Source organism: Liolophura sinensis, chromosome 12 (assembly GCF_032854445.1).
Source record: "Liolophura sinensis isolate JHLJ2023 chromosome 12, CUHK_Ljap_v2, whole genome shotgun sequence".
Taxonomy (NCBI): domain Eukaryota; kingdom Metazoa; phylum Mollusca; class Polyplacophora; order Chitonida; family Chitonidae; genus Liolophura; species Liolophura sinensis.
The window spans coordinates 11,153,730-11,173,979 of NC_088306.1; the positions used below are offsets into that span (position 1 = coordinate 11,153,730).

The window sequence follows — 20,250 nt, forward strand, 5'->3', positions numbered from 1 at the left end:
AGTTAACAGACAATGGGTATCTTCTGCTGTTTCAGTCATGCAGTGTACAATTTTAACATTCATTTCAATTGATGCTTCGGGTTCTAGCTGGATTGTCCTCGGTTCTCTGCAATGAAGGAGTTATTTACGTTGCCAGTTTGCCCGGAAGACGTCACCGGAAAACTACACATCTTCGGCCAGAAAAGCTTCCAATTATTAGGGGCAAAACGTTCCTTATTAGCCACATTGCTTTTGGACCCGACCTCCCTGCCAAAACCAGAGAATGACTTAGACAACAGAAGTACGACAAATATCGTGATTTTATGGGCAGCTCTATTGATGCTCAACTTCCCCAGTACAGTGCGCTCACAATCAACCAGCACCATGATAAGAAAACAGCCTTACCTATATGGTCAAAGGCGTCGGAACATCGCCGTGAAAAAACAGACCAAACGAACAAGATTTAAGCATGATCAACACAAGCATCATTTTAGGCACTTCAAAAGAACGATTGTCATTTTCACGTGCAAAATTAAATTCAATCATTTAACTGATGCTTTGCGGCGTACTCAAGAACATTTCAAATCTACTACGACCGACAGCATAATTGTGGGAGGAAACCGGACAGAGCCAGGGGGAAACCTAGATTATACAGTCTTATTTCACGAAAACGCATGTAAAATTCATGTAAATCAGCTTTCTCATACATTTAGCGTTGACGAGTATCGCAATGGGACGATGGTGTTGTTGTTCGTTTGTATGAGATAACCTTCACCTTGTTCTGATCGTTTTGTCCAATGCTCTACCTAGACGTAAGCAATGTTTAAGCTTTCACCACAGTTCACGTTTTAGTCACAATCGATGGGTGATTGCATCCAGGGATTGTAGATCCTCGATTAACATTGCGGAAAAGAATATGCTTCCCAGCGCCTACTTAAAAGTTTGCATCGATTCATCGATAAATAATCAGAGTGCGATTACAATCTGCATTGAATTGTTACTGTAACTAGAGTATACATGTTAAATTCAATTTAGCCACCTGCAGTATGACAGTTTCGAGTTCAAACTCTTATCGATAAAGGGGGAAATTGTCCGATTGTATCATGTGACCTGTCAAAAATGTTTGGCAACTATTTTTGATCACAATTACTATAACATGGGCGTCCGAAAAAAGTTTCATTAAAAAAGTAATTTAGAGTAGACGATTGATGGAGAAACTTGAGTAGCTGAACCTTTGTAAACTTGAGAAGCTCTTGGAGTAGAAAGGTGCCATTTATCTCTCTGGAACAGACAAGCACCGGTAAATCATTGTCAAGAAAGACCGCCAAACATTTTTCAGAAGTCCCATGATACTAGAGGACATGATACAAGAGGTCTGTTTTTACCTTTTACACCCCCATCCCCGCTCGCTCTAATAAACACAACATCCACACAACAAAATAGTCAGTCTCAATGGTTTAATAGTAACTCAATTTGACAACTGAAACCTTTTTAATTTAATTTTTGTTTTAAGGTTTTGTTACAAAGTTCTTCCATCCCTCTATACAATGGCATCAAATAAAGGACAGGAAACAACTTAACATGATCCATAATTTCTACGTTATTTAATATTATCAACGTGTAAGAACATTAACACTACCCATGGAGAAATACACCCACAACTGCAAGTAACAATAACATAACTAGAAAATTAAGTTAAAAGACAGTAGTTTTTTTTCTTGCAGAATGTGTGAAATTCAAGACCATGTATCTTGTAGAGATCAGGATGTAGAATAAGAGGAAAGGAATAGAGAAATGAACAGAAAGGAGGGAAACAAGATATAGAAACAGTGTACAAATGAAAAAGGATTTGCCTGGCAGAAACTTTAGTTTCAGTTTGAAATAGCAGATTTCCTAATACTGAGAAAACTAACAGTGTTACACGACCAGGCTGACCTAATTCTGTGCGATTACATCATATCCAAACTTGACCATGATTGCTGTACAAGTAATTCACACAAAGTAACAAGCAAAAATTCCATCACCAACAGAGACATAATACGAGCAGAGTGCATGTCCAAGTGAAACAAAAAAAAAAAGATAGCGCAACAGAACAAAACGTCATGATGGAAATGCTCTCGTTTATTTATTTATTTATTTACTTATTTGATTACCGTTTTACGCAGTACTCAAGAATATTTCACTTACACGACAGCGGCCAAAACTGTTCTGGTTAAATCTATGAATATGTACATGTATACACACATAGGAAGATTTGTTTATTTATTGGAAAGGCTCTTTAATGTTGTCCTCGAGAATTTTTCACTCATATGACAGTGGTCAGGTTTGTGAAAACCCGAGACCTTGGAGTAAAACCAATGCCCTTTGCCAGGTTCAAGTAACAGACAAAACTCCCGACCGAATGCCCCATTTAAAAAGTGCACAGAGAGGACAAATCTGGCATTTGAATTCCGCAGGCAGGATTTTTACATAAGCACACAGAAAAGCAAAAACAACCTGTCTTAAAAGTAGAACAAACTTCACTCCAATGACAATGTTATTCAGTACAGCCTAAAAGAAACAGCTGCAGGGGACCAAAATCCGATATGTGATAATATTACCTAAAATGTCACATGCACTGTAAAACCGTTTTTTCATTTTAGTAAAGAGTTCTTTAATAAATCCTCTATCCTCTGTCAGCATCACACACCTCCAAATTTTACGCCACCGGCACCATCTTTTGAATCCGGGCTACCAACAACTTCTGGTCGGACGATCTCCCGCGGGAAGGTACTCATCATATCACGCTCTGATATGTCTGACTCCAAAGCGAGTTGAACACCCTAAAAACACCACGTAAATAGCACTCAGACACGGTATGTTCTCATAGAAACAAGAACAAGTCATGCATGTTTATAGCCATGGAAACCATGAACAATTCATGCCTGCTTATAGCCATGGAAACCATGAGCAATTCATGGAAACCATGAGCAATTCATGTATGTCTATAACCATGGAAACCATGAACAATTCATGCATGTCTATAGCCATAGAAACCATGAACAATTCATGCCTGTTTATAGCCATGGAAACTGTGAGCAATTCATGCACGTCTATACCCATGGAAACCATGAGCAATTCAGGCATGTCTATAGCCATGGAAACCATGAACAATTCAGGCATGTCTATAGCCATGGAAACCATGAACAATTCAGGCACATTTATGGCCATGGAAACCAAGAACAATTCAGGCATGTCTGTTCCTGATGTCTTCAAAACCATGAAACAGAGGAATTCTGGAAACCAATGTCTATAATTCAAAAACCATTATTACGAGATCTGCCATCTTTTTCCCCTTGAGAACTCAAGGCCTGAAATTGGTGTTCAACTATTTATCTACCGAACAATTATTTTTTCAACAATTAAAACGGGACAAAGGAGCTAGATGATGTTTTCCTGTGGAAACTTCATTTCAATTCCATCAAACACAAACCTTAAGGAGCATACAAAAACCACACCAAATATGAAGAGTTTCCACCGCCCTCACATGCTATCTGCGTTACACAAATCAGGTCAAATATTCAAACAAACTATGACTTGAAAAAAAAAAAAAAATTACAAAAACCTTATGGTACAGAACATGTACAAATAAACTTCCCACACAACCACACAAGCTGTTTCACACAAAAAGGCGTATGCACAAACCTTCTGGTACACATAAAGTTTACACAAACCATATCAAATATTTAAGAGATCACACAAGCTGTTTCACAAAAGAACGCAAACATACTACATGTACACACCTTATGGAAGTGCTCTGTGAACTCTTTGAGGGCAGGTGCAGAGCTAAACTGAGCCATAAACATTCGCTTGATTGGTTCGTCTGTCGAAAAATCCACCGCCGCCCACTGACATACTCGCTTTTCGTCGCTGAAAAGTGATAAGGCACAATCCCTGGAATTAAATCCTATGACAAATCGGACAGAACATTCTCTTTCTGAGTAATGAATTAAACATGAAAAAAAGAATTAGTTGGGTTCTGAACTCTCTGAAACATCCAGTTTTGGGCACCTTTAGCCTGGGCAGGTTAGTGGGTCAACAACTTAGATTAGGTAGCACAGCTACCAATCAGCTTGAATTCTGTAGAAATTTGAAAGTAAAACTTCTGCAAACAAAAAAGTACCCAAGTCATGAATTTGTACTTTACGGTAACTAATATGCACTCAAAGCATGAACGATGGAACATCCCTTTTGTGTCACTGTGAATTACACATATGAAAAACTTCAGCTCAAAATATGCAGTAATTTTTGAGATACCACCTCTAACATTTTCCTTCACATTGATTCAAATGCACAAAACACTAAGTCATGGATTTTGCAAAACTGTGGAAATCTCATTAAGTTATGAAATAGAGGTCTAGAGAAGAGAAGAAAATATCCTACATAATTACCTGCTCAGTGAACTTTCCTTTGATATGATATGGTTGCACACTTTAGTCTGGTTGTCGGTTTCCATGGAAATTCGGTGAGCTGTGACATCATCATCGTAGAGTACTTTCAAGTCACCCATTCCCAGCACCTGAAATCAACGATCAATCACTTGAAAATGATCCTTTATTACCTGTGTCACAGTTTTCCCAAAAAAAAAAAAAAAAAAATGAAATCTTTCTAAAATCTTTCAAGGCACGATCCTACATATACATTTACTTGTATTTTAAACTATGTCACCGGCTAACATGCTGTACGACAGTTTCACATGTTTACACGCGCATGGTTGTATTTATGTCAGCGTGTTATGTCGTACTAAAGAATATTTTACTTGTATGACAGCAGCTAGACTACTGATTGGAGGAACCTGAGAGAAACAGGCAACCATCCATAGGTTGCTGTCAGACCATCCCATGTATTATTAGAGAGGAAGCAGAAGCAAACATTGATATGATTTCATTTATTTGATTTATACAACAGCAGCCAGCATTATGGTGGGAGGAAAGAAGGCAGAGCCTGGGGGAAAACCCATGACCATCTGCAGGTTGCTGGCAGAGTGTAGACAAACAAAAGCACAGTCACAGACGGCGGCCAGCATTATGGTGGGAGGAAAGAAGGCAGAGCGTGGGGGAAAACCCACGACCATCTGCAGGTTGCTGGCAGAGTGTAGACAAACAAAAGCACATGGCCATTCATGACTATGGTAAAACACTGATATGATTTGATTTATTTGCAGCACAAAATGCATATGTTAAGACGGAGTTGTAGTTGTGGGAATAAAGCTTGCTAAACTTGTTCAATTCCTGGTTCAGATATTGGTGATTAGACACCCTAGCATTTGGCTAGCTCAGTTCTGTGTAATACTTTGCACATTTTTTGCTTGAAACTACATGTATGTTTTAGGCCATGTTAATTCTCTGGTGTCACAAAGATTCTCATAACATGCATGGAATTTGCTGAATTGTGAGAGACAGGGTTAATAATGCTTTCAAGGTTGTCTGCCATGTCTGTCTATTCCATGGAACAGACATGGAATTTGCTGAACTATGAGGGACAGGGTTAATAATGCTTTCAAGGTTGTCTGCCATGTCTGTCTATTCCATGGAACAGACATGGAATTTGCTGAACTGTGAGGGACAGGGTTAATAATGCTTTCAAGGTTGTCTGCCATGTCTGTCTATTCCATGGAACAGACATGGAATTTGCTGAACTGTGAGGGACAGGGTTAATAATGCTTTCAAGGTTGTCTGCCATGTCTGTCTATTCCATGGAACAGACATGGAATTTGCTGAACTGTGAGGGACAGGGTTAATAATGCTTTCAAGGTTGTCTGCCATGTCTGTCTATTCCATGGAACAGACATGGAATTTGCTGAACTGTGAGGGACAGGGTTAATAATGCTTTCAAGGTTGTCTGCCATGTCTGTCTATTCCATGGAACAGACATGGAATTTGCTGAACTGTGAGGGACAGGGTTAATAATGCTTTCAAGGTTGTCTGCCATGTCTGTCTATTCCATGGAACAGACATGGAATTTGCTGAACTGTGAGGGACAGGGTTAATAATGCTTTCAAGGTTGTCTGCCATGTCTGTCTATTCCATGGAACAGACATGGAATTTGCTGAACTGTGAGGGACAGGGTTAATAATGCTTTCAAGGTTGTCTGCCATGTCTGTCTATTCCATGGAACAGACATGGAATTTGCTGAACTGTGAGGGACAGGGTTAATAATGCTTTCAAGGTTGTCTGCCATGTCTGTCTATTCCATGGAACAGACATGGAATTTGCTGAACTGTGAGGGACAGGGTTAATAATGCTTTCAAGGTTGTCTGCCATGTCTGTCTATTCCATGGAACAGACATGGAATTTGCTGAACTGTGAGAGACAGGGTTAATAATGCTTTCAAGGTTGTCTGCCATGTCTGTCTATTCCATGGAACAGACATGGAATTTGCTGAACTGTGAGAGACAGGGTTAATAATGCTTTCAAGGTTGTCTGCTATGTCTGTCTATTCCATGGAACAGACATGGAATTTGCTGAACTGTGAGGGACAGGGTTAATAATGCTTTCAAGGTTGTCTGCCATGTCTGTCTATTCCATGGAACAGACATGGAATTTGCTGAACTGTGAGGGACAGGGTTAATAATGCTTTCAAGGTTGTCTGCCATGTCTGTCTATTCCATGGAACAGACATGGAATTTGCTGAACTGTGAGGGACAGGGTTAATAATGCTTTCAAGGTTGTCTGCCATGTCTGTCTATTCCATGGAACAGACATGGAATTTGCTGAACTGTGAGGGACAGGGTTAATAATGCTTTCAAGGTTGTCTGCCATGTCTGTCTATTCCATGGAACAGACATGGAATTTGCTGAACTGTGAGGGACAGGGTTAATAATGCTTTCAAGGTTGTCTGCCATGTCTGTCTATTCCATGGAACAGACATGGAATTTGCTGAACTGTGAGGGACAGGGTTAATAATGCTTTCAAGGTTGTCTGCCATGTCTGTCTATTCCATGGAACAGACATGGAATTTGCTGAACTGTGAGGGACAGGGTTAATAATGCTTTCAAGGTTGTCTGCCATGTCTGTCTATTCCATGGAACAGACATGGAATTTGCTGAACTGTGAGGGACAGGGTTAATAATGCTTTCAAGGTTGTCTGCCATGTCTGTCTGTTCTACTGTAAAATGCAGCCATATCCCTTTTCAGGGTTGATTCTTTCACTGAATAAGTGGGTGGGGCTTTACATCACACTGGCAGTGTTTAGTACAATGGTGAAGCCCGGGGGTATTTCTGATGATTAATGGGAGATCAGAAGCTACACAGACGGTCCAAATGACAGCAGGACACATCATTTTCTTCTGTGACGTTGCAATATGTGTGTACTACATCCTATCACTGAGTCACCATGTAATGAACTTATAGGTGAATCACTTCAGTGACCATTGTTGGGCCCCAACAAAGGGAGATAACCTAATCAGCCCACACATTTGATGTCTGCAGGATTTGAGAATATATCTGTACCCCATGTGACCCTTGTTGTCCAATGAAAAGCGAAGTATTTTGTCTGATGTGGGATAAAGGAAAGAACAAATGAGTTCAGACCTTTGGACCATCTTGATACAGATGGAAAGGAGTTTTACGAGTTCCCCATTGGCCAGTGTAGCTACTGATGACTACATGGAACTGTCCTCTTACCTTCCATTTGTTATCCTCAAATGCAGACAGAGTTGCTCGCTTCTCAAAAATTGTCTGCAGGATATCCTCATAGTCTTCATCATCTTCATCTTCCACATCTTCGTACTCATCCTCCTCCTCCTCCTCTGCTTCAGTGCCGGCATCTCCAGCACCTCCAGTAGAGTGGGCAGAGTTATCTCCCTTGCCTGATTCCTGCACAGAAACCTTGATGTTGTCTTCTTCGCATGCTGAAATACAATTACCAGAAAAATAAATTCATGTATTTTCCGTGACTGCCCTTTAGCAGGTAACTGATTAACCTCACGACTCAAAGCAGCCGTCAACCGAGAGTGAGCTGGATTTGACCAGGCTAGCTCATTTGCTCATGTCTGATTGGCTGTAATGAGAATGATCCTTTAGTCTCGAGAGTCCGTAAAGGTCCCATTCTTCCAATAACCAACAGGTCATACGGTAAAAAATGGTATGTACACATACATGTTCATGCAGTACGATCTTAGATACATTTTAGATCAAACTATCAAAGTATTAAACTTCTCAGGATAATGGATTTTCTATTGTGCGCTTTACCATGCTTTACATGTAGGTATCTATGCTTGGGGTTTCACCTTCTTCACAATTTTTGCAGTTATATGATGACAAGGAATCATTACCCTGTGTTACATATAATGTACATGTTTACTACTGATCTTTTCCAAGTAATACAAACGAAGGAATACAGAAACGATTTTTTCATTGGCTGGTGTGAGACACAGGCAAGCCCTGGCTATGCCCAGCCTCAGCTGTATTTTAGGTATGGTACATTTATTCAAGCCTGACCAAGGCTGCAGGGTTTAACCCTGGAAACGCTATCTCCACTCTCAACCAATCAGCATCAATTATGTATCCCTTTAAGCTGCACAAAGTTTAAATGAACAAAATAAGTGAGTTCAGGTCTATCTGGAAAGGGTGAGTATAGATATGAAAACAGGATTAGTTTGTGTTTAATTTGTGGCCAATGAGGTACATAATACCTAATTTGGGTGATTGGGATATTAAAGAAAGGGGGTCACATTACATTCTCTACAAGAGCCAAACAAGGAACTGAGGAGCATCTGGGCCTATATCTCGAACCCTGAAAAACTATTTAGGAACGTCCTACTAAAATATGGACGAACAAAAGTTGTCATGCTGAATAACAATATTTACAAGAATATGTAAATACAAATCCATCATGAACATGCAGTTTGCAGCAAGAACATTGGGAACAAGTAACTTATAGGGAACAAGTCACCTATAGGGAACAAGTCACCTATAGGGAACAAGTCACATATTTAGGGACGTCCTACTAAAATATGGACGAACAGAAGTTGTTCCATGCTGAATAACACAAGAATATGTAAATACAAATCCATCATGAACATGCAGTTTGCAGCAAGAACATTGGGAACAAGTCACCTATAGGGAACAAGTCACCTATAGGGAACAAGTCACCTATAGGGAACAAGTCACATATTTAGGGACGTCCAACTAAAATATGGACAAACAGAAGATGTTCCATGCTGAATAACACCAGAATATGTAAATACAAATCCATCATGAACATGCAGTTTGCAGCAAGAACATTGGGAACAAGTCACCTATAGGGAACAAGTCACCTATAGGGAACAAGTCACCTATAGGGAACAAGTCACCTATTTAGGGACGTCCTACTAAAAAGATGAACCAACAGAAGTTGTGTCATACTGAATAACACAAGAATATGTAAATACAAATCCATCACGAACATGCAGTTTGCAGCAAGAACATTGGGAATAAGTTACCTATATGTATATTCTATCTGATCAGAAGGATATAGTCTTCAACAATACCCATGTACATTCTCAAGTTCTGGGTCTATAGGGAGGACTGTCCCACAACAAGGAAACACAAAGGTGGCACACTGTGGTTACACCTGATGCTGGGATGCTTGTCCAGCTAGTGTCATTGTACAATGGGGTTCTTCTTTAATCTATCATTACTGAAATTTTAACTTTCTCACTGCGTAATTTGCACTCAAAATGACAGTGTATTAAATGAATAGTCCTACACTTTGAATTTTGAGTGAAAGCAGATTTATCACATGTGAAAATTCATTTATATTTTCTTTTTTTGATCTAAATATGTAGAAGTTTCATGTATCAGCTTGAAATGACAAGCAAATGTATATGTAAACAGGATCACACTGTTCACTATAAAGTTAACTAACGATATTCAATACACACTTAGGTAGTCAATACTTTAGTTCCCTTCCCCCCCCCCCCCCCCACCGTCGTCACTATTTTATTTCTGCTTCACTCAACCTTGTCCAAAACTGAAACGTGTATAAAATTACAGCACAACCTAAAGAATACTATAAAATGAATGTAGAGTTAATCTTCTAAGGATTGACTGTAATATTTTTTTAATTTCTTGGGGTATGAACGAAAAAACTGGTGAGTAAACTGGTTTATACAAAAGTTTACATGGCAGTTTTTTTGATTATACCCCAATAAACCTAAAAAAGAATTCCAGCCAACCCTTCTAATTTAATTCAAGGAATAAAAGGATGTTATCTAATGTTTTACTTTCCTTCCACACTGTGAGAAATGTTAGTCCATTGTTTTGAAAAAGGGAACGCCGCAAATTCCAGGTTACACATTTTATGCACAAGATCCTTTGGGCCAATGAAATTGGTGATCACAGTTCTACCGTTACTAAGCAACATCACATGCACAACGAGCCAAATGACGAGGCAAATTTTACATCTGCGGGTCTTTTCAAAAAGAATTATGAAAACATTTTTCTACAAACATTTGGAAGATGAATTCCGAGCTGGAGAACTTTGGGCGCAGAAGAAGCTGAATCTATTCAGGCTGAGCAACATACTTGAAACATACGAATGATCGATTGTTAACTAAGGACAAACATTTCAAAACGATCTGCACTTATGAACCTTTACAACATTTTTTACAACAAACGAAAACAAAACCAACTGGAGGATTCCATATCACTCACACATGTGATGGCATACTTGTTTTATATTACTATACTCATAAAATAGACAACAGCAGTATCTTATAAAAAGCAGCAATGCCAAACACACCCAATGGATAAAACAGTGCACAAATTAATTATCAAATGACAAATGGAAAACTACAATATGCCCTGAACAAAAAGTCATTTGGCCATCATCATAGCAGGCAGACAGACAGGTGTAGGCAGGCAAGTGTTGCACTGGATAATGGATGAAGACTTGTACATGTCCATGTAATCAAACATGCCAAATAGACAAAACCATCTGACCATATGGATATACTGAGGGACAAATGGACAAAACCATCTGACCATATGGATATACTGAGGGACAAATGGACAAAACCACGTGACCATATGGATATACTGATGGACAAACGGACAAATCCACCTGACCATAAGGATATACTGAGGGACAAACGGACAAATCCACCTGACCATAAGGATATACTGAGGGACAAAATGACAAAACCACCTAACCATATGGATATACTGATGGACAAACGGACAAATCCACCTGACCATAAGGATATACTGAGGGACAAAATGACAAAACCACCTAACCATATGGATATACTGAGGGACAAATGAACAAAACCACTTGACCATATGGATATACTGATGGACAAACGGACAAATCCACCTGACCATAAGGATATACTGAGGGACAAATGGACAAAACCACCTGACCATAGGGATATACTGAGGGACAAATGGACAAAACCACCTGACCATATGGATATACTGAGGGACAAATGGACAAAACCACCTGACCATATGGATATACTGAGGGACAAATGGACAAAAACCATTTGACCATAAGGATATACTGTGGGACAAATGGACAAAACCACGTGACCATATGGATATACTGAGGGACAAATGGACAAAACCACCTGACCATATGGATATACTGAGGGACAAATGGACAAAAACCACCTGACCATAAGGATATACTGAGGGACAAATGGACAAAACCACCTGACCATAAGGATATACTGAGGGACAAAATGACAAAACCACCTAACCATATGGATATACTGAGGGACAAATGGACAAAACCACGTGACCATATGGATATACTGAGGGACAAAATGACAAAACCACCTGACCATATGGATATACTGAGGGACAAATGGACAAAACCACATGACCATATGGATATACTGAGGGACAAAATGACATAACGACCTAACCATATGGATATACGGAGGGACAAATGGACCAAACCATCTGACCATATGGATATACTGAGGGACAAATGGACAAAACCACTTGACCATAAGGATATACTGTGGGACAAATGGACAAAACCACCTGACCATATGAATATACTGAGGGACAAATGTACAAAACCACCTGACCATATGGATATACTGAGGGACAAATGGACAAGTAAATGAGGGCAACGAGCTACCAAAGGGCCTGCATGGCTGAGCCCCTCTGATGTATGCACAAATGCAAATCAGATGGGGTGCAAGTACACTGGATCATGAACAGTGTATCAATTGTGTCATATCACAATGGGCAAAAGGACAACTGCTTTAACCATTCACATAAAGACAGCTGTGCATGCACAAATCATGCCAAGTGGACAAAATTAATAACCAATCATGCCAAGTGGACAAAATTAATACAAAAAAAGAAAAAAAAGAAAAAAAAAAAAACAAGTGCACTCACAGGGTTATTAAGGTGTAACTTGACAAGCACATTATCCAACAGATCTTCATCTACAGCTATAAAATCAAACACTGCCTAATGGACAAAAACAGTGCAAAATGTGGCTATCGGCAGGAAATGGACAGTCCTACTAATGGATCATTCCACTAAATACTACTTATAGGATATCAGCAGAAACAACATGGAGAGTGGCAGCACCAAGGTTGGCAGAAACACACAACAACACATGCCGAACAATGAATGATGTACCTGCTTTGATTAACTGTTTACTGTAGTAGACATTGCCTTTGTCCCCTGTTGTGAACCCTGTAGAACTTCTCACAGAGGGTTCTATCTTCTCTACCACATCAGCTACAAGAGCATAGGTTCAATCTTCTATAAAAACTTACAAATGGTTTACAAGCTTTTTCTAATACCTGTATTATCTAGCTGTTGACTGTAGTAGACATTGCCTTGGTCCCCAGTTGTGAACCCTGTAGAACTTCTCACAGAAGGTTCTACTTTCTCCTCTACCACACCAGCTACAAGAGCATAGGTTCAATCTTGTATAAAAACTTTTCTTGAACTCGAAACAATACGTTGCAGTTTGTTCACACATATCAACTTCTGGTGCACTGTGTAAGGCAGGGTTATGCTGCAATCTCAAAGACTTACTAGCAATTAAAAAAAGAAGTTCTGAAGTAAAATGACGTCCTCATGCAAGGGAATAAAGTCTAGAAACAACTCGAGTTAAATAGGTATCATTGTCAATATCCTACTTTAAAGTTCTTGAGGTTGTAATACCTGTTTTGTCAAGCTGTTGGCTGTAGTAGACACTGCCTTTGTCCCCAGTTGTGAACCCTGTAGAACTTCTCACAGAAGGTTCTACTATCTCCTCTACCACACCAGCTACAAAAACATTCGTTCACTTCGTTATAAATATAACATCTGGTTATCATATTTTCATTTTCCAAATTTTACATGCCACTGCTTCTTGACATATTTTGTTTTTCTCATGTCCGGTTGTTTGAAAAGATTTATTCCATATTAATTTAAATTTTTCTGCTGCAACCTAGCAATCTTGTAACATTCTTGAAATCTTTATATTTGATCTCATTTGAACTGCTCTATATGTTTAACTGTGGCTTATGTTCACTGTTCAAAAACACACTTGTTGGACATATCACATGCTGTTTGAATTCTATGAAAAATCCGTCCTCTGAAGGAATAACATACAACACATAAACCTACATGTAAATGTTTTACAAGCTTTTTAAATTTGTATTATTGTCAATATGGTACTTTAAATTTCCTGGGGTCATAATATCTGTATTGTCTCGCTGTTGACTGTAGTAGACATTTGCCTTTGTCCCCAGTTGTGAACCCTGTAGAACTTCTCACAGAAAGTTCCACTATCTCCTCTACCACACTAGCTACAAGAGCATAGGTTCAATCTTCTATAAAAACTTACAAATGGTTTACAAGCTTTTTCTAATACCTGTTTTGTCAAGCTGTTGACTGTAGTAGACATTGCCTTTGTCCCCAGTTGTGAACCCTGTAGAACTTCTCACAGAAGGTTCTACTATCTCCTCTACCACACCAGCTACAAGAGCATAGGTTCAATCTTCTATAAAAACTTACAAATGGTTTACAAGCTTTTTCTAGTACCTGTATTATCTAGCTGTTGACTGTAGTAGACATTGTCTTTGTCCCCAGTTGTGAACCCTGTAGAACTTCTCACAGAAGGCTCTACTATCTCCTCTACCACACCAGCTACAAGAGCATAGGTTCAATCTTCTATAAAAACTTACAAATGGTTTACAAGCTTTTTATAATACCTGTATTATCTAGCTGCTGACTGTAGTAGACATTGCCTTTGTCCCCAGTTGTGAACCCTGTAGAACTTCTCACAGAAGGTTCTACTATCTCCTCTACCACATCAGCTACAACAGCATAGGTTCAATCTTCTATAAAAACTTACAAATGGTTTACAAGCTTTTTCTAGTACCTGTATTATCTAGCTGTTGACTGTAGTAGACATTGCCTTTGTCCCCAGTTGTGAACCCTGTAGGACTTCTCACAGAAGGTTCTACTATCTCCTCTACCACACCAGCTACAAGAGCATAGGTTCAATCTTCTATAAAAACTTACAAATGGTTTACAAGCTTTTTATAATACCTGTATTATCTAGCTGTTGACTGTAGTAGACATTGCCTTGGTCCCCAGTTGTGAACCCTGTAGAACTTCTCACAGAAGGTTCTACTATCTCCTCTACCACATCAGCTACAAAAACATGATTTCGATTTCATGACAGCCTTGTTTCTCAAACTTTCCTTATCTTCATTTACCATACAGCTGTCCAATGCTTGTTGTTCCCATGCTTGGTTTATTTTCAATCCAGAAAAGCTTACATGCCGCAAAAAAGGTCAGATTCCTATATTGTATATAGCAATGCTTAAACTCTTTCTCTCAAGGGGCATCCAAAAAAGTAATGTTTGTTGTTTACAAGGCCAGAATTAAAATATTACATGTTTGTTGTTACACAGCCAACCTTTCAGAAAGGATCTGACCGAAATTCTTTCTTCGTGCTTTTACAGATACCAAATTTTTTATTTTATTTTATTTTGTTGAAATACTTGTTTTTTCCTGCCATTGTTTGAAATGTCACTCTGTTTACAGGTGACAGGCGCTCTTTCGAGATATAAACTTTTCTCTCCCGCTATTTAGCCAAGCCCAACTTATAGTGCTTCGACGGGTATACCTGTCCGATACCTTTAGATCGAGATACCTGAAGTGCAAAGTGTTTTCACCTATATCCATTTCGATAAAATATTTATGTCATATTTGGGTGGGGGGTGGGGGGGGGGGCACATACTTTACTGAGCTGATGACCAGTGTTCTCGTGTTTTCATATGGAGTCGAGATTTCAAATTTACTACTCATTCTGTGAGATAATCATTGTAAAATGTTCAAAGGAATCTTGTAAACATAGCAGCTGTCAGTGTCTAATGACTGCAAACTATAGAATCCTCTGTGGTCCAATTCTTTTTGCCACGCTGTACCTTAAAAACACACTTAATCTCGCGAAATTGAACTGCTGAGAATTGTGTGACTCATAATATAAATGCATATAAACGGAGCGAAACAATGACGAAACATGGACACAGGTCTATACCTCCAAGGGCAAGTGGGTCAAGTTGCTTAAGTTATACAGCCCACTTACATAGATCCCCTAGTTTATTTTTCGTGAAGTAAATTAATTCAGTCCTGGACTGGTATAATCATGGTGACAAATTGAGACCCAACTTACATGTACACCATAATATCTGCTGCAACATGATTAAAATGAAAGATTTTTGCTTTAAATCTATGTTATCAAAGAACCCCCAACGGAGCCCCTTTTATGTTGGTATCCACCATTGTGTTATTCTCATTTCACATATAAGAGGCATAGAAAAATATCGTTGGGGAGATCCCAAAATTTAAAAAAAAGGTTAGTCAGGTGTGTGAATACCTTTTCTCCCCATCAAAACTCTATGCTAGGGAACTTGTAGCTGGGAATATATTGGTATAATTTCAAGAACTGTCATTGATGTCACCACCACCAGATGCTTTGGTGGAATAAAAATGTATACATTGTTGTGAAGTGGAAACAATGGTAGTGACAGGGAAATGGATACAGGGAAGTTCACATACAGACAAAGCTGATATGTTCCATTCTTTAATCTTCATGCAACACAACATGATTTTGGCTCTCCTGTTACACCAGTATATATGTTTTGGACAGTGTAAATTAGATCAAGGCTGGTGATCTGAACTGAGGCTCACATGGGTGCTTACACTCTGCATACGTTTAGACAAACATGTTCATGGAATGATGTACTGAGCACAGAATAAATGTTTGATCCTTCACACGAAGTCAGAATCCGCTAAATCTCACAAAGTTTAATTAAAACTAGGAAATTTAGGCAAATGGAAACAGACTTCCCAGCAAAGATTTTATTTCACTGGGTCAGGAGGTTCGGCTTCACTCCGTCAAAATTATAAGCTGGACCAGATCTTGGTTCTATTTTCACATGCTCGCCCCCTCTGTACAGGATGTGAAAATGCTAGCACAAACTGTTGATTTCAATTGCCCAGCTGTGCTCATAATAATGTTAAACAAATGTTTACTCGTTAGTTTTTAGTAAAGATCTAAGAGCACTTATTTTGAGAATTATCAAATATTGGGTGACATAATTTAGTACTGCACTCTGATCAATCCTGAGGAGGTTTAATAGTGATCAATCATTTGAACAGGATCCTATGATTGTTCTTCCCTTCGGTGAAGAAAAAATAAAACACCGAAAAAAAAAATTCTACCTACCTACCCTCTTTTGTTATGAAAGGCTTGTAACATCAAACAAACAATATCTTAATTTTTTGGATGTTAAGTTTTTTCTAATACCTGTTTTGTCAAGCTGTTGGCTGTAGTAGACATTGCCTTTGTCCCCTGTTGTGAACCCTGTAGAACTTCTCAGAGAAGGTTCCGCTATCTCCTCTACCACACCAGCTACAAAAATGTGATTTTAATTTTTTGACAATCTTGATTCACAAAATTTCCTTTTTTCATTTTGCATGCAGCTGTTCTCGCCACATTGTACATTTCCCATGCCTTGCTATTTTAAATGCTGAACAGATTTTGGTACACAAAGAAAGTTGGTGATTTCCTATAATTTAAGTATCACTGCAAAAGCTCTTCAAGGGGCATCCAATACTTCATTTTTTACAAGCTTTTTCTAATACCTGTTTTGTCCAGCTGTTGACTGTAGCCGACATTGCCTTTGTCTCCAGTTGTGAACCCTGTAGAACTTCTCACCGAAGGTTCTACTATCTCCTCTACCACACCAGCTACAAAAACATGATTTCGATTTCATGACAACCTTGTTTCTCAAACTTTCCTTATTTTCATTTACCATGCAGCTGTCCAAATTTTATATTTCCCTTGACCGTTTATTTTCAATGCTGAGCTTTTCATAAAGTAAAAATGTTGGGGAATTCCTATATTGTATGTATCAATGCAAAAACCCTTTCTCTCAAGGGGCATGCAAATATACAAATGCTTCATTTTTACAAGCTTTTCCTAGGACCTGTTTTGTCTAGCTTTTGGATGTACAGTAGTAGACCTTGCCTTTGTCCACCATTGTGAACTATGCTGAACTTCTCACAGAATTTTCTACTATCTCTTCTACCACATCAGCTACAAAAACATGATCTTGACTTCCTTAGTTAAGTTTATCACCCATTTGCTTAATTTGGCATTCCCATGATCTATATCATATTTTATCCCATGATACTTTTAATGTGAACATTTTCTTTTCACTCACAATCCAGCAGCTGGTGATATTTCCAATTCTTCTTTATTTGCAGCTGATCTGTACAGCCAGCTACATTTAAGGCAAATGTTCACTCTTCAAACTGTATTTCATAGTTTAGTATCAGCTAATACTATGTATTACTACAAAACTCTTGTCTGAAGAGACATGGAAGATGTGAAAACTTCTTTCTTTTCTAAACTTGTTTGCATTACCTGCTTTGTCTAGCTGTTGACTGTAGTAGACATTGCCTTTGTCCCCTGTTGTGAACCCTATAGAACTTCTCACAGAAGGTTCCACTATCTCCTCTACCACACCAGCTACAAAAATGTGATTTTAATTTTTTGACAATCTTGATTCACAAAATTTCCTTTTTTCATTTTGCATGCAGCTGTTCTCGCCACATTGTACATTTCCCATGCCTTGCTATTTTAAATGCTGAACAGATTTTGGTACACAAAGAAAGTTGGTGATTTCCTATAATTTATGTATCACTGCAAAAACTCTTCAAGAGGCATGCAATACTTCATTTTTTACAAGCTTTTTCCAATACCTGTTTTGTCCAGCTGTTGACTGTAGTAGACATTGTCTTTGTCCCCAGTTGTGAACCCTGTAGAACTTCTCACAGAAGGTTCTACTATCTCCTCTACCACACCAGCTACAAAAACATGATTTCGATTTCATGACAACCTTGTTTCTCAAACTTTCCTTATTTTCATTTACCATGCAGCTGTCCAAATTTTATATTTCCCTTGCCCGTTTATTTTCAATGCTGAGCTTTTCATAAAGTAAAAATGTTGGGGAATTCCTATATTGTATGTATCAATGCAAAAACCCTTTCTCTCAAGGGGCATGCAAATATACAAATGCTTCATTTTTACAAGCTTTTCCTAGGACCTGTTTTGTCTAGCTTTTGGATGTACAGTAGTAGACCTTGCCTTTGTCCACCATTGTGAACTATGCTGAACTTCTCACAGAATTTACTACTATCTCTTCTACCACATCAGCTACAAAACCATGATCTGGACTTCCATAGCTAAGTTTATCACCCATTTGCTTAATTTGGCATTCCCATGATCTATGTCCTATTTTATCCCATGATATTTTTAATGTGAACATTTTCTTTTCACTCACAATCCAGCAGCTGGTGATATTTCCAATTCTTCTTTATTTGTAGCTGATCTGTACAGCCAGCTACATTTAAGGCAAATGTTCACTCTTCAAACTGTATTTCATAGTTTAATATCAGCTAATACTATGTATTACTACAAAACTCTTGTCTGAAGAGACACGGAAGCTGTGAAAACTTTCTTTTCTAAACTTGTTTGCATTACCTGCTTTGTCTAGCTGTTGACTGTAGTAGACATTGCCTTTGTCCCCTGTTGTGAACCCTGTAGAACTTCTCACAGAAGGTTCCACTATCTCCTCTACCACACCAGCTACAAAAATGTGATTTTAATTTTTTGACAATCTTGATTCACAAAATTTCCTTTTTTCCATTTTGCATGCAACTGTTCTTGCCACACTGTAAATTTCCCATAATGCCTGGTTATTTTTAAGGCTGAACAGTTTTTGTTACAGAAAGCAAGTTGGTGATTTCCTATACTTTATGTATCACTGCAAAAACTCTTCAAGCGGAATGCAATACTTCATTTTTCACAAGCTTTTTCTAATACCTGTTTTGTCAAGCTGTTGGCTGTAGTGGACACTGCCTTTGTCCCCTGTTGTGAACCCTGTAGAACTTCTCACAGAAGGTTCCACTATCTCCTCTACCACACCAGCTACAAAAATGTGATTTTAATTTTTTGACAATCTTGATTCACAAAATTTCCTTTTTTCCATTTTGCATGCAGCTGTTCTTGCCACACTGTAAATTTCCCATAATGCCTGGTTATTTTTAAGGCTGAACAGTTTTTGCTACAGAAAGAAAGTTGGTGATTTCCTATACTTTATGTATCACTGCAAAAACTCTTCAAGGGGAATGCAATGCTTCAGTTTTCACAAGCTTTTTCTAATACCTGTTTTGTCCAGCTGTTGACTGTAGCAGACATTGTCTTTGTCCCCAGCTGTGAACCCTGTTGAACTTCTCACAGAAGGTTCTACTATCTCCTCTACCACACCAGCTAGAAAAACATGATTTCATTTATTTATTTATTTATTTTATTTATTTTATTGGTGTTTTACGTCGTACTCAAGAATATATCACTTATACAACGGCCACCAGCTTAATGGTCGGAGAAAACCGAACACAGCCCGGGGAAAAATGACGTTCAGCTATCCAGTGCTGCTTCGCTGAGACGCCTTACCGAAGGCAAGTAAGCCACCCCGCCCACACAATTATACTGATAGTGGTCAGCTAGTCGCTGCACTATCCCCTTAATGCTGAACGCCAGAGTGATGAAGCTATACAACTTCCTCTTTTAACGTCTTAGGTGTCACCCAACCCAGGATTAACCCTGGATGCCAGAAGCAAACGCTCTTCCAACTGAGCCATCATGGGGCGGTCATAAGATTTTGAATACGAAAAATGCATTATTTAGGTAGGGCACATATGAACTTTATAG

The 20,250-nt window shown here is 38.7% G+C and overlaps 1 protein-coding gene across 1 annotated transcript in view; it reads right to left on the reverse strand.

Annotated features, from left to right (window-relative positions):
* Nucleotides 1-1,429: 1,429 nt before the first annotated feature.
* LOC135479688 (E3 SUMO-protein ligase RanBP2-like) overlaps nucleotides 1,430-20,250 on the reverse strand; it is a 62,041-nt gene continuing 43,220 nt past the window's right edge. The window contains exons 31-46 of the mRNA XM_064759591.1: nucleotides 19,705-19,809; nucleotides 19,363-19,467; nucleotides 19,021-19,125; nucleotides 18,240-18,344; nucleotides 17,902-18,006; nucleotides 17,118-17,222; nucleotides 16,780-16,884; nucleotides 14,511-14,615; nucleotides 14,171-14,275; nucleotides 13,831-13,935; nucleotides 13,137-13,241; nucleotides 12,603-12,704; nucleotides 7,644-7,870; nucleotides 4,410-4,537; nucleotides 3,762-3,888; nucleotides 1,430-2,801 (exon numbers count right to left, since the gene is read on the reverse strand). Of these exons, the coding sequence (XP_064615661.1) occupies nucleotides 2,661-2,801; nucleotides 3,762-3,888; nucleotides 4,410-4,537; nucleotides 7,644-7,870; nucleotides 12,603-12,704; nucleotides 13,137-13,241; nucleotides 13,831-13,935; nucleotides 14,171-14,275; nucleotides 14,511-14,615; nucleotides 16,780-16,884; nucleotides 17,118-17,222; nucleotides 17,902-18,006; nucleotides 18,240-18,344; nucleotides 19,021-19,125; nucleotides 19,363-19,467; nucleotides 19,705-19,809 (1,880 nt within the window). The 3' untranslated portion in view covers nucleotides 1,430-2,660. The remainder of the gene's footprint in view (nucleotides 2,802-3,761; nucleotides 3,889-4,409; nucleotides 4,538-7,643; nucleotides 7,871-12,602; nucleotides 12,705-13,136; nucleotides 13,242-13,830; nucleotides 13,936-14,170; nucleotides 14,276-14,510; nucleotides 14,616-16,779; nucleotides 16,885-17,117; nucleotides 17,223-17,901; nucleotides 18,007-18,239; nucleotides 18,345-19,020; nucleotides 19,126-19,362; nucleotides 19,468-19,704; nucleotides 19,810-20,250) is intronic.